General features: G+C 38.0%; 2 protein-coding genes and 1 pseudogene across 9 annotated transcripts; all 3 read right to left on the bottom strand.

The window, feature by feature from the left end:
* Positions 1 to 1,279: 1,279 nt before the first annotated feature.
* Positions 1,280 to 10,997, bottom strand: LOC107893922 (cation/H(+) antiporter 15). 8 transcript variants are annotated; one of them, XM_041082743.1, is made up of 5 exons: positions 10,588 to 10,996; positions 9,511 to 10,503; positions 7,273 to 9,393; positions 5,616 to 6,925; positions 4,828 to 5,530 (listed from the first exon to the last, which is right to left on the bottom strand). In XM_041082743.1, the coding sequence occupies exons 1-3, from the start codon at positions 10,831 to 10,833 to the stop codon at positions 8,110 to 8,112; spliced, it is 2,523 nt and encodes an 840-aa protein (XP_040938677.1). In that variant the 5' UTR covers positions 10,834 to 10,996; the 3' UTR covers positions 4,828 to 5,530; positions 5,616 to 6,925; positions 7,273 to 8,109. The 8 variants fall into 8 exon arrangements, with proteins under 8 accessions (XP_040938681.1, XP_040938680.1, XP_040938677.1 ...); XM_041082745.1 differs by having other exon boundaries at positions 4,828 to 5,419; XM_041082741.1 differs by having other exon boundaries at positions 4,828 to 5,817; positions 6,218 to 6,925.
* LOC107894598 (pheophytinase, chloroplastic-like) lies at positions 3,136 to 5,756 on the bottom strand (annotated as a pseudogene).
* LOC121211407 (pheophytinase, chloroplastic) lies at positions 6,323 to 6,949 on the bottom strand. The gene has a single exon (XM_041084171.1). It carries the CDS (start codon positions 6,947 to 6,949, stop codon positions 6,323 to 6,325), a length of 627 nt encoding a protein of 208 aa, XP_040940105.1.
* Positions 10,998 to 12,602: the final 1,605 nt, after the last annotated feature.

The raw sequence follows: 12,602 nt of genomic DNA, 5'->3' as shown, positions 1-12,602 counted from the left end.
TTATTATTATTATTATTATTATTATTATTATTATTTATGACCTCTTTTTAACCTGGTAGGTTCTTTACTTTTGGTAGTTGGTTTCTCCCGGACTATTTGCCCCCATTTGTAGAGAAAGAGTGTTTAAAAGGGATAAAAAAGTGGAGGAAATAATGGGAAAGTTCAACCTAAAACTTTATACTATTTTTGGCCATTTAATTTTTTGCTAGGAACCAAACGGCCAAAGCCTTTGGCCAGAGAACCCATTGGTGGCAGCTTCTTTTGGATCTTAATGAAGGGATAACATTAGCAACACACGTGTTTATCTTCTCAAGTACGTCATCTTCCGAAAGCCTTTGCTGCAATTCTTTTCCGATTGCCATGAAACTTGAAGTAAACCGTGATTTGTTATATTTTCAAGCCCGTGCACACACACACAGGGAACCCAAAATCCGTATACAGGGTTCATTTGGAACCCATCATATATGAAATCATACATACAACCACGTTAGAATGTATATGAAATTTACATGATCTCATGGATAAAAGTAAAAGAGAGAGAAAAAGAATGTACTAGTCTGTTATTACTATTTGGTTTCCAACTTGGCAAAGCGAGATGTAAAGTAGGATTACAACCTGTTCCAAAGTGAGAAGCTGGATCCCATAAATCGCACAATCACAAATTTGTTTGATCCTTGCCTCACAAATTCCAAGTCTGTAACGCCCCGGACTCGAAACCGTCGCCAGAGTCGAGACGAGGTGTTAACGGACTTAATTCATTAATTAAACAGCTCAAACAATTTATTTTAGAACTTCTAGACAAGCTGGCTAACTGCGTCACAGTCGCTTAAAAATTCATATCTCGAGTTACGAAACTCAAAATCCAATTCAGTAAATTTTTCCTGAAACTAGACTCATATATCTATCAACTAAATTTTTTCTAGAATTTTTGGTTGGGCCAACTAGTACAGTTTATTAGTTAAAGTCTCCCCTGTTTCAGGGTTCGACTACTCTAAATCCATTTCTACTATGTTTAGTGATTTTTCAAATTCACGTCATTATTGCTGTCCGATACTGTTTTAAAGCTAATTTCACCTTTTTCATGATTTCCATGGAATAACTAGCATTTAGACATACATAACACCAAACATGTCCTTGATTAGCCATTCCAACAGCTAATCATTATCAAGCATTTACATACCATTTATCAACCATATCATAAGATCATACACACAAAATGGCTAGATGCTATACATGCCATACTCAAAATGAAACGACTAGCTATACCAAAAAAATCCTCGTGATAGTGTGCCCGGACCTCTGACGTACTTTATGATCTCCGAGTTAGCTTGACAAAACTATAAAAAGAAGGAAAATAAAGGGGGTAAGCATTAAGCTTAGTAAGTTTGCATGCAAATAAATAACAACATTCATAAGAATTATCTTACTACTTGGCATGATACTACTTAATGCAACTTCATTAATTGTCATAGATATATTTTAAACTTCTTCACTTACTCACTTACTTAAATACTTAATCAAATTTATTAATACATTTTACTTACTTTTTTCCATATCAAGCATACATGAACATTATGTACTTGCCTTTGCTCTTCTAGCATGAACTTGTCTACCTTTTTAGTATATAACTCGTCTTACCTTATCTTACCTTGATATTCTTTTTAAATTTTCCTGTTGAACCACTTGGAATACTAAGGATATGCGGGTACCTTACCATTGCCATGACTTGTCATGGTCTTACGTGGTATCCTTTTGAAACTTACCATTGCCATGTCTTGACATGGTCTTACATGGTATCCTTGCCTTATGAACTCACCAATGCCATGCCTTGGCACGGTCTTACATGAGACCTTTGCCTTATAGTAACTTATCAATGCCATGTCTTGACATGGTCTTACATGATTTCCTTGCCTTAGAAACCTTACCAATTGCCATGCCTTGGCATGGTCTTACATGGTACCATTAAACCCTAATGTCATGATATTTGTATCCTACACATTCCTAAGGTTCAATCGAGACTTTCTGAAATTACTTCTCCATCAATTCAGCTTGAGTCTTCTTTGAATAATTTCATAAAATAAATATACTCATGCTGGAAATTAACAAAATTAATATAAAATAATATAATATTGCATTTATTTACCGCAAACTTACCTCGAAACAAAATATGATCATCTATATCGATTTAGTCCACTATCTTTTTCCTTCCTTGGTTTAACTCCGGATTTTGTTCTTCTTGATCTATAATAAAAAAATTTAGCTTATTTAATACTCACATTTATTAAAATAGTCCTTGACCCAAACTTTGGCAAAATTATATTTTTGCCCCTAAACTTTTACATATTTACACTTTTTCCCCAAGGCTCGGAATTTAAACTTCATCCTATTTTCTTATGTTTTATGACATGCTGATCATTTTTCCCTTCTATAACAACATCAAATTCTCACTCTAACATGTACTTATGACTATTAGGTATTTTTACTTATTAAGCCCTTTTACTCGTTTTCACTTAAAACTGAGTAGCACAAGTTGTCTAACATAATTTAAAACCTCATATTCTATCATAAAACACCAAAATACACAAATTTCACCTATGGGTATTTTTCCAAATATGAACCCTAGGTTGAATTATTGTTAGAATAAGCTTAATCAAGTTACCGAGACTCCAAAAACATAAAGAACATTAAAAACGGGGCTTGAAATCACTTACTATGGAGCTTGGAAGCTTGGAACAAACCCTAGATATGGAGAAACCTTGAAATTTCGGCCTAATGAAGAAGATGGACAAAAATTGGCTTTTAATTTTGTTTTTAATTCATTTTAATAACTAAATGACCAAAATGCCTTTAATTAAAAACTATGGTGTTTTGTCTTCCTTTAGGTATTTTTGTCCAAACCAGTATAATGGTCTAATTACTATACAAGGACCTCCACTTTAAAAACCCATTACTCACAAGTACTTAATACCTTTGTGAACTAGAACACACATTTTACAACTTTTGCAATATAGTCCTAAATATCAAATTGGACCCTCTATCGATAAAATTTCTAAACGAAAATTTCACACAATCATGCAATCATGCCATAGACCTTAAAATGATAATAAAATAAATTTTTCTACCTCGAATTTGTGGTCACGAAACCACTATTCCGATTAGGCCCTATTTCGGGATGTTACAAAGTCCTTGGCAATGCTACTCTGAATATTTTCAGATTACATGTCATCTTGCAAGGGTAATGCAGCTGAACCCTAAGATTCCAAGCTTTTGATCCATCCACGTAGCAAATAATTTACCACCTGTATTAACCAAAATGGCACAACATAACAAGCGTTGAGATTCCATTTGCTCTATCCAACAACTAAGTATCAATCACCATCTTATAACGTATGGACTACGGCTGAAAGAAAAGAATGCTACAAGATTCTATTATTAGGGATTAGATGTGAAAAGCAGGTCGTGAACCAGTGACAATATACCTCAGGAACTTCATCATGAGGGCAATGCCCTGCTGGGCTGATCTCATAGTACGGAGCTTCAGGAACATGCTTTTTCACCTCAATACCCCACACAGGCTTCACCTGGGGGTCTTCTTTTCCATACATGAGACATATAGGCACACTGTTCATATCACACCTAAAAGTAACAAGATACTCTAAGCTCATCATTTGAAGCTGATAGCTACCTTTTCGACATAGAATACAAATGATTTCTCCATACAAGAGTTCAAAGCTACTCATATCACATACCTTGATAAAGCCTCCCTGAAGGAAAGCTCTGCTTGAGGAGCAAACATGATTGAAGCAAATGATGCAGCAGCAGCAGGATGCTGTGTTGTCTCAAGAATACAATGAAACACGTTGTCAACATTGAAAGAATGATCTGCATATACCTGTCTAAGTACATCTGCTATACATTCAGGGTCACTTATCCTTTGCCAGCTGAAATCAAAAAGTGGGAGAAGAAGCCCAGTAAGAGCAATAAGAGATTTGAAGTAAGTAAAGTGCAGCAACTTGCTTCTAGACTGGAGTACTAAAAGATATCAAATACAACCTTTCTGAGACTCCCATAAATTTTCTCTCAAAATGAAGGAAACAACTGCAAAATAACTTCACCTCTTTTCCAAGTGAAAACCTCAATAACATAACCAAACCAGGATCTTCCACTTTAGGGAAGTTATACTTCTCTGCTTATCTAAACTTTTATACAATTGAACTCTATACAAGTATTATAAAATCTTAGGAACATGGTTTGGGTTTTGGGGGTGGGGGTGGGGGTGGGGGGTGGGGAGCTCCATCTATGGGGTTTAAAATTAACTTGCTAGGTTTAAACTATGATGGAATGGTGGTTACATGATGAGGGCTCCATAAAATCTAATACCAAAGAATGAGGAACTTACACAAATTCCGTCAGCTTTATGATATTTTCTGGTAGAGGAAATGTTCCAGACCATGAAAATATCCTTGCTAGTCTAGGAGATTTTATTGGATTAGGTAGAAATCCCCAAAAAGGAGTTGCATTAAGTAGTGTAACACCCTTCACTAATTTAGGATTACGTGCTGCAAAGTATAGAGCAACAAATCCTCCTAGTGAGTTCCCTACGAGGTAAACTGGTTCACCTATGACCTGTGAGAGAGAAGCTAAGGTCAATATTGCAGCTTTTATTTTATATCAATGCATTCGTTTATTTGAACGAGAAAGTTACTTGATTACTAAATCAAAATCCTAAAGCCACTTTAGCTAGAATGCGAGAATTTATCCCTAGACTAATCTTTTTGTTTAAGGTGAGATGTTCAAGTGCCATTGCAGATTGCTCACAATCTCAGATATAAATACGAGGATGTGGATCTCTTCCTGCAACTAATGTGCTTGTGGATTAATAGTATTTTTCACAACCATCAATCAGTTCTCTTGAAAGTGAAAAAGTAGAAAAAGACTTGAATGGCCATGCAATGCAATAATTAGCACACTCACAAACTAAAACAGCCTTACGATAAAACGATATTTTTGTAAACATGAACTGAAGGACGACTTCCCCTTAAACTGGTGTGAAGAGACTCTGGTAATCTTGATTAAAGAATCTGCTATACAGAGTTGAGAGAAGCTAAACTAATGTGTAGAAGAAATTCACTTCTGTATTTGGACCTTAAACTTGCCTTTGTACACTTAGAATATAGTATTTATAGAGAGCTTAGAGATGGTAAGCCCATAATCTCCGTTTCCTCGGCCTCTGAGATGTGAGAACCAGACACAGCTAGAAGTGCACACCAACCCTTACTCTTCGCAACATACCCCGTGATGGAGAGACTACCTTTCTTGAGAGAATGCAGCTCATGACGGATCCGGGACTGTTTGGCACCTGTGTCGGTCGCAAATAGGCTGTTTGCCGTCGACCACACGTCACAAGCCGTTCGCACATCTGTGAAGGAAGACAGAAAAGAGGAACCGATCGTGGAAAGAAGCCAAGAGGTAAGTAGATGATCTTGCTGAGAGAAGACCGAGGCAGATGGATTCACAACAAGTTCACCGCCTGGAGTTTGAACAAATCGAGGTGGAGCAGAAACAGAACCATCCAGAAATCCTACCAAATCATAACCAACAACAATATGCCTTACCTGCTATTGCCACTGAAGAAAGGAGCCCTCGTCGAGCTTAACCACATCATGCCGAGGAAATAACGTAATGACGCGATCACCATTGAATACTGCGCCACTAGGCTCAACAGAGTCGAAGTCAGCGGAGTGAGTGTTAGCCATCACCAAGGATCAACAAGCGACTGATACCATGAAGAAACTCTGGTAATCTTGATTAAAGAATCTGCTATACAGAGTTGAGAGAAGCTAAACTAATGTGTAGAAGAAATTCACTTCTGTATTTGGACCTTAAACTTGCCTTTGTACACTTAGAATATAGTATTTATAGAGAGCTTAGAGATAACTGCTCTATAACAAACTTGCTAACAGTCTTGACTAAACACTAACTGCTTGAATAACAACTTTAGCTAGCTAATACTCATACCCTTAACATGGTGTAACCTTGAGAAAATGCACAAACAAAAAGGCAAGGCAATAAGCAAATGTAGCATGAAGTCTCAAATGCACCAGTACTATGATCTAAATAAAGATGTATGCAACAAAGATATATAATCGGTATGCTTGACAAGCTATGCGTTTCAAAAAAAGAGCGGGTTAAAGTTAAAGTGCAAGTCTATTAGTACCTCTCCTACGAAATAGAGAACTTGATCCTTCCATAAGTCCATAGAGTAAACCAGATCAGTAGCCCATGGTTCAGTTTTATCCCCAAATCCCCACACAAGATCCTCCTAGGAGGATGTGGGATTCTCAGTAGGCAATGACATGCCTTGCCCAAGAAAATCAATTGCCCATACCCGATAATCACGACCCAAATCCTTGAGCTGCTTTTCATAATGAAAAGAACCAACACCAAAACCAGGAAGAAAGAGTAAGGGCGGAGAATTCACATTTTGAGAACCGGATATCTCATAATGCACATTAAATTTTGGTTTCCACTCCCAGAAGCAACTACTGATTGGAGCACCACATTCACCATTGGACTCATCAGGCAGCCCTGGAATCAAAACACTGGTTACTGAATCCCCAGTTTCTGACATGCTTCCAACTTCATCTTCACTACCAATCACGTAGCCATTAGAATCCCCACCGAACCCTTCAACAAGCTTGAATGGCCTTGTAACTTTCCCATTCAGCAAAGGGTGATCTTTATTAGATAATGCCCGTGACTCAGTTCTGTAATGAACCTTGCTACACAAAATTCTTCGTTTTCTACTCAAAGGGATTTTTACTTGCTGTCTACTTGATCTTTTCTTTACTAATAATCTCCTGTTTAAATTACAGCATGGAGGTGAATGCTGCGAGACTACTTCCATGCTTAGAAAATTTGCTCTCTGATTATCAGCAAAAGGAAACATCTTAGCAAAAGCTTCACTTTGCCTACAGTTTAATTACAAATAAAGAAGAAGAAAAAGCGGATAAAGAAACTTTCTAGCTAGAGCCTGTTTACTAAATTGATTGATCGTTTCAATCAAGGATTTGCATCAAATTATTTCATCAATGAAAAACCATAATAATAGCAATAATCCAAAACTGTCTAGCAGTCTATTTTTCTTTTTCAAGTACGAGCTAAATTCATGCAAGAAATGAATAGAGCCATAAACAATGGAAGAAAATTGATGAATCAGCAAAAACACAAGATTGGTTTATAATAAAAAATGGTAGTGGGGGATATTTTTACCTTCAATTCTTAAATACAAAGTGTCATTGAGGTTTGCAGCGTTCTTTGGTTGAAAGTATTTGGGCGAATTCAGGAGATTCCAGCACAATCTTAAGAGAAGAAGCGCAAGTTTGTTGCTTCAAAGCTTCGTCTTCTTATAAAATGCCAATAATATACAAAAAATAAAAGAAAAGCTACGAATACTGCAACTGCTTCACTTTCACCGCTCGTTCATGAGAAATTTAACATGGAATTGGCTGCAAAAGAGACACCTCTTTATTTGTAGTAAAAAGATGATACAATCGGCCGCAGAGCAACCTACCCGGAAAAGATAATTATCCATACGCAAACAGCACTGACCAAACTCCAAACCAAAATGCCTACCATTAAAATATCAATCATGTTTTCAACACCGTGTTTTTGTTTGGTCTTGAGTTCTTTTGTCTTCACTCTTAAGCTGTCGGTAATGAATTAATGATGCATGCCACTGCCACATCTTATACATTTATCAACAATTTTTTCTAATAAAAGAAAACCAACTATTTATTTATAACCCAAGTTTTTCCAGGACCTATATATATATATACACATATGAAAGGGTGGGAAATTAGGGAAATGTATATATCAGGGTTTCCTATTCAAAACAGCTAGGGAGTACAAGAGCAAGAAACAAAGAAAGAAATCAGAAATGTTTAGTTTCATCTTTGGTATGAAGTATTAAATGCAAAAGCAATAATGTATGAAGTATCCACCATTGAAACTTTGTGAAGCATGAATTCTCATTTTCATGTAATCAGCAGCAAAAGGAAGAAGATAATGGGTAGTGAGTGGAGTGTCATTCCATCATATGACTTTTGATCAAAAACCATCAACCGACTTTCTGTGATTCACGAAAGCTGTTACCCCCTTATTTCCAAAAACATCCTTGGTGGAGTTGGAGGTGAACTTCTTGGATCCAGATGATACAGGATGAGATTGCTGCACTACCAAAACTGAGGCTGGAGTTTCCAAATTCATTGAAATTAATGTCTCGCCCATAACTCCCAATTCAGGGAATTCACTCCAGGTTGATAGCCCTGCTGTCAATTGGGATGTGTAACCATGTCCTCTTCCTACTACGTATAAATCGAAATCGTAGAACTCACTACTTATGGCCGATACAATCTGGTCTCCACTATTAACCTGTATTTCAACGTAAGCTATAGATTGATCATGCATTGTCTTGAACCTGAACTGGTTTATGTAATCATCATCAAGCTGCTTCTGCGTCTCTCTCTCAAACATAGCTGTGAAAATATCTGGCTCCTCCTCATTGTCTCCTGAGTTCTCCATAAACTCCGAACCTTCTTTTCCTGGAACGAATCGGATTACGGAAAGCGTTACGCTTGGAGTGCCTGCCATTCTCCACGCATAAGCTAATGCTTCACGATCATCAGTTCCCTCAACGAACAACATGGCAATTCGACATTCCTGCTGCGTGCCTTTTTGTGATTCCGCGAAACTCGTTAGACCACGATCCACAAGCAAACCAATGGAACAGGGTGAAGTGGCCAACAAATTTTGGTTCACTAGCTTGTGCTGAACATTTTCTTCCGTCCATCCACCAACTGGATCGGATCGCCTGTGAAATGGGATCAAAATGATATTGGCGATCTTGTCTAGTGCAAAATGGTTGACATCCTCGTGCATGGTGGTGTAAGGGGACACTGCTGTTAGTGGCTTAACAGTGGCCCCATGGTTGTTGTCCACAAAGGATTCAAAGGCACTCACTATTTGCTCCGCCTCAGCTTTTTCTCGGCTGCAAGTGTGTCCCGTATCAGCCGTCTTATCCTTATCATGGAAAATCAGCATTGCAGAAGCCCGCCCTGCCAGCTCAACCAAATGAACAGCAAACACTATAATCGGGGATTTTCTTGTAGCATTTGAAATCTCCAAGAGGGTAATCATGGCCGACAAATTTCTGGTGGAATGAACGCATGCAAGGATTCGAATTGGTGCTTCTGTTTTACATTTCTCTAAGTGCCTATCCATGTACTTTAAATGCCTTTCAGACTTGTGAGTGTAACTCACAATCGGGCCAATAATGGCGGTCATAAACGCTATGGCAACCACGATCCAAGAGAATGTTTGTTGGTCAAAACCCTGAAATAATATTATATATATATATATAGAGAGAGAGAGAGAGAGAGAGATGGATCCTATAAGTAAACTAATGACTGTGTTAGATGATAAAAGAAAAAGAGGAAAAATTATAACCACCTTCATGTTTCGTCCTTCATTAAGAATAATGAGGGCAAGAACACCTTTGGTGTTCATGAGGACACCAAGGGCCAAGCCATCCCGCACAGGGCACTTCAAGTAGAGGCAGACAAGAAGAGCACTTATAATCTTGGCAGAGGAAGCCAGAAGTACAACTGCGATGACCAGTCCAACAGAATAGTCAGCAAAAATGTACTGGATATTGGTTCTGGTGCCGGTAATCAAGAATATAGGGGGCAGCAGAATCCCCACTACGAACTCTTCAACTTTGTCCATGATGGTCGTCCCTAGCTCTCCTCCGGGTATCATCAGTCCAAACATAAAAGCTCCAAAAATGGAGTGCGCCCCACATAATTCTGTCACAAATCCTGACAGGAACACCAATGATAGAATGAAATATATGTGCTTATCCGAAGTTGTTGCTTCTTTGCTGGTTGCTGATATGTATCTCAGTATCTTACGGATTAACGGACGCAACGAAAACCAGAAGATTGTCATGCCCACCAACACTGGAATCGCCACATACAACTCCTTTTCCCCGTTGATTAAACTTACAGCTACCACCAGAAGACACCAACATGAGAGATCATTGACAACGGCTGCTGTCAAGGCAGTTTTACCAAGATCCGTATACATGAGCTTCAGGTCTGAAAGCATTCGAGCTAGGTCGGGAAAGCTTGTTAGGGTAAGGGCAATGGACCAGAAGTATGCCCCCATCTCTGGTGCGCGTACGGTTTGTCGTTGCAGCGCCATGGAATGTAATCCCACTCCTGCAGCCAGGGGCAAAAGCATACCAGAAATGGCAACGCTCAAGGCCGGTTTTCCCATTTTTTGAATTGGGGTCAAGTCCATCTCCAGCCCCACGAGGAACATATAGAATGTTACCCCAAGGTTGGCCATTGTCTCCAGAAACATGCTCCCTTCAAAAGGAGTAAGATCATTAGCTACCCTGCCCGATATTCCCAGCGCACCCGGGCCTAGCAGAACCCCCGCCTACATGCATGCATGAACCAAGTAATTAGCTATTTCTTAATTTAATCACAAAACAAAATATCCAAAATATATACATATACATACAAGAAGCTGAGAAAGAAAGCGAGGTTGGCGAAGAGGCCTGAGGACGATCATAAAAACACGACCAATGGCTATGACCACACTTAATTGCAGCAAAAAGATAGGAAGCGTTTTCATCATGGGGTTCACGGATTGCCAGTAATTGTTCACAATAGGCTTGGTTTCATTATAACATATCGTAAATTCATTTCTCATGCCATAGATTATCTTATACTTTCCTTTGGTATAGAATTCTTGGCTATGGCTCATTTGGTTTTTTCTTCTCTCTATCCCTCACCCCCAACAACCTATGATCTTTTTGCTTCAATTAATCTAATGCATACACCAACATTGGTGTCTATTTATTTTGTCTGGAAATTAGCAACTTCCAACTATGTTCTTCTCCTTGTTATTTTAAGTTGTTGCTATACCTGAAACTCAACTTTTGTCTTAATTTATCCATTTGTTAGCGGCTTTCTTCCCTTTCAGTTCATCATCCAATTTTCGGCCTCCAGAACACCATCCCCGCTGCGACATGCTAATTTTAGACTACATGATTTTTAATTTCTTATTTTAAAACATTTCTACGCTGTTTTTATATTTATTTTGTTTTCCTATTATATAGTTAATTTAAGTTAATAATAGGGGGCTAGAATTAAAATCAACTATTAATTTAAATAAAATTTTGGAAACATGTATGAAATTATTTTTTATCTATCCAATCTAATTTTTACTACTCAATTTTAATATATTTATTGAATCCACAAGTTTTCAATTTCAACCAATTCAATCTGACTTATATCTCATTTTGCAAAAAAGAAAAGAAAAGAAAAAGTATTCCTACAGTTTGAAAAATGCCCATTTATCATTAATATTTATTCACTTTATTAATTGTTTTTTTCCACATGGACATGTGTTAGCGGGACAGAAGGTGTTGGCCTCCCTTTTGACTTCACCCGAGGAGATGTCTTGGTTGACTATCCATTTTGACCAGAGGAGCGACACCTTTTCGTTTTCAAGGCCATTCGCTAGATAAGCATTCTTGACAAGCCCAACTGCTCTTAGATAATGAGATGAGCACTCACTTTTAACGCACCCACTTTTACGTATGAACACTCTTCAAGTGTGAACACGTTCTCAATGCAACAATGGGCTCATTTGGACATAACAATCTCGTACTAATTAAGTGCATAATGTAATGAGTCTTATAGTGCACGTCTTTCACGTTATGCATTATGACAACTTTCCTTATAATAACTTGCCATGTCACGCTAGAGGACAAGAGGACCTCTCCTATAAATACCACTTCAACGATGAAGAAGGGATAAACTTTTCAACCCTAAATATACTTTGAGCAAATCCTCTTCTCTCTCAGTCAGCCTATCTTATTGTTTCTTTTCCACTCTTCGCCTTATTAGGTGAATTGACTTCCACAGAACTACCACTAACTCCTCGTTACCTCCTCTCTTTTTGTATTTAATATCAACAATTGGTGTGGTGAACGATCTACTGTAATTTGATACATCAAATTAGGTTTTCCATTACACTAGATGAGCTTATTCTCAAGCAATTTAGGTGTCTTTTCTTTAATTTTCAAAATTTAGCTTTTGTTACTAATAAATGATTTTTGTTAGTCTTATGCCCTTTTGAGACCCAAATTAGCCAAAGGGCGCCATGGGGGACCTAACGATGTGACTGAGTTGGTGTAGGAAGTCGATAATGGCCGGAGCTTGAAATCTTCATTCAAAGTGGGTATCACGATATTAAGGCCATGAAAGTCGTGATACCGCTGAAAGTGCTGAAGTGAAGAAAATTGAGACCAACTTCAGTGATATCGCGACATCAAGGATGGATATTGTGACATAGAGCCCTAAATACCCCCTAGTTCGATATTGTCTTGGGTATCGCGACACCGAAGCCTGGGTGTCACAATACCACTACTTGATGGGGAGAAAATTTACTACAAGGGTAGTTTTTTTCCAACACCAACACCAATCAAAATACAACGTCCAGGAGTAATTTGGTAAAAAATTTTGGAT

The sequence above is a fragment of the Gossypium hirsutum genome, chromosome A12, assembly GCF_007990345.1.
Source record: "Gossypium hirsutum isolate 1008001.06 chromosome A12, Gossypium_hirsutum_v2.1, whole genome shotgun sequence".
NCBI classification, from domain to species: domain Eukaryota; kingdom Viridiplantae; phylum Streptophyta; class Magnoliopsida; order Malvales; family Malvaceae; genus Gossypium; species Gossypium hirsutum.
Note: the sequence above shows the minus strand (reverse complement) of the source record. Positions and strands in the feature narration are given on the sequence as shown.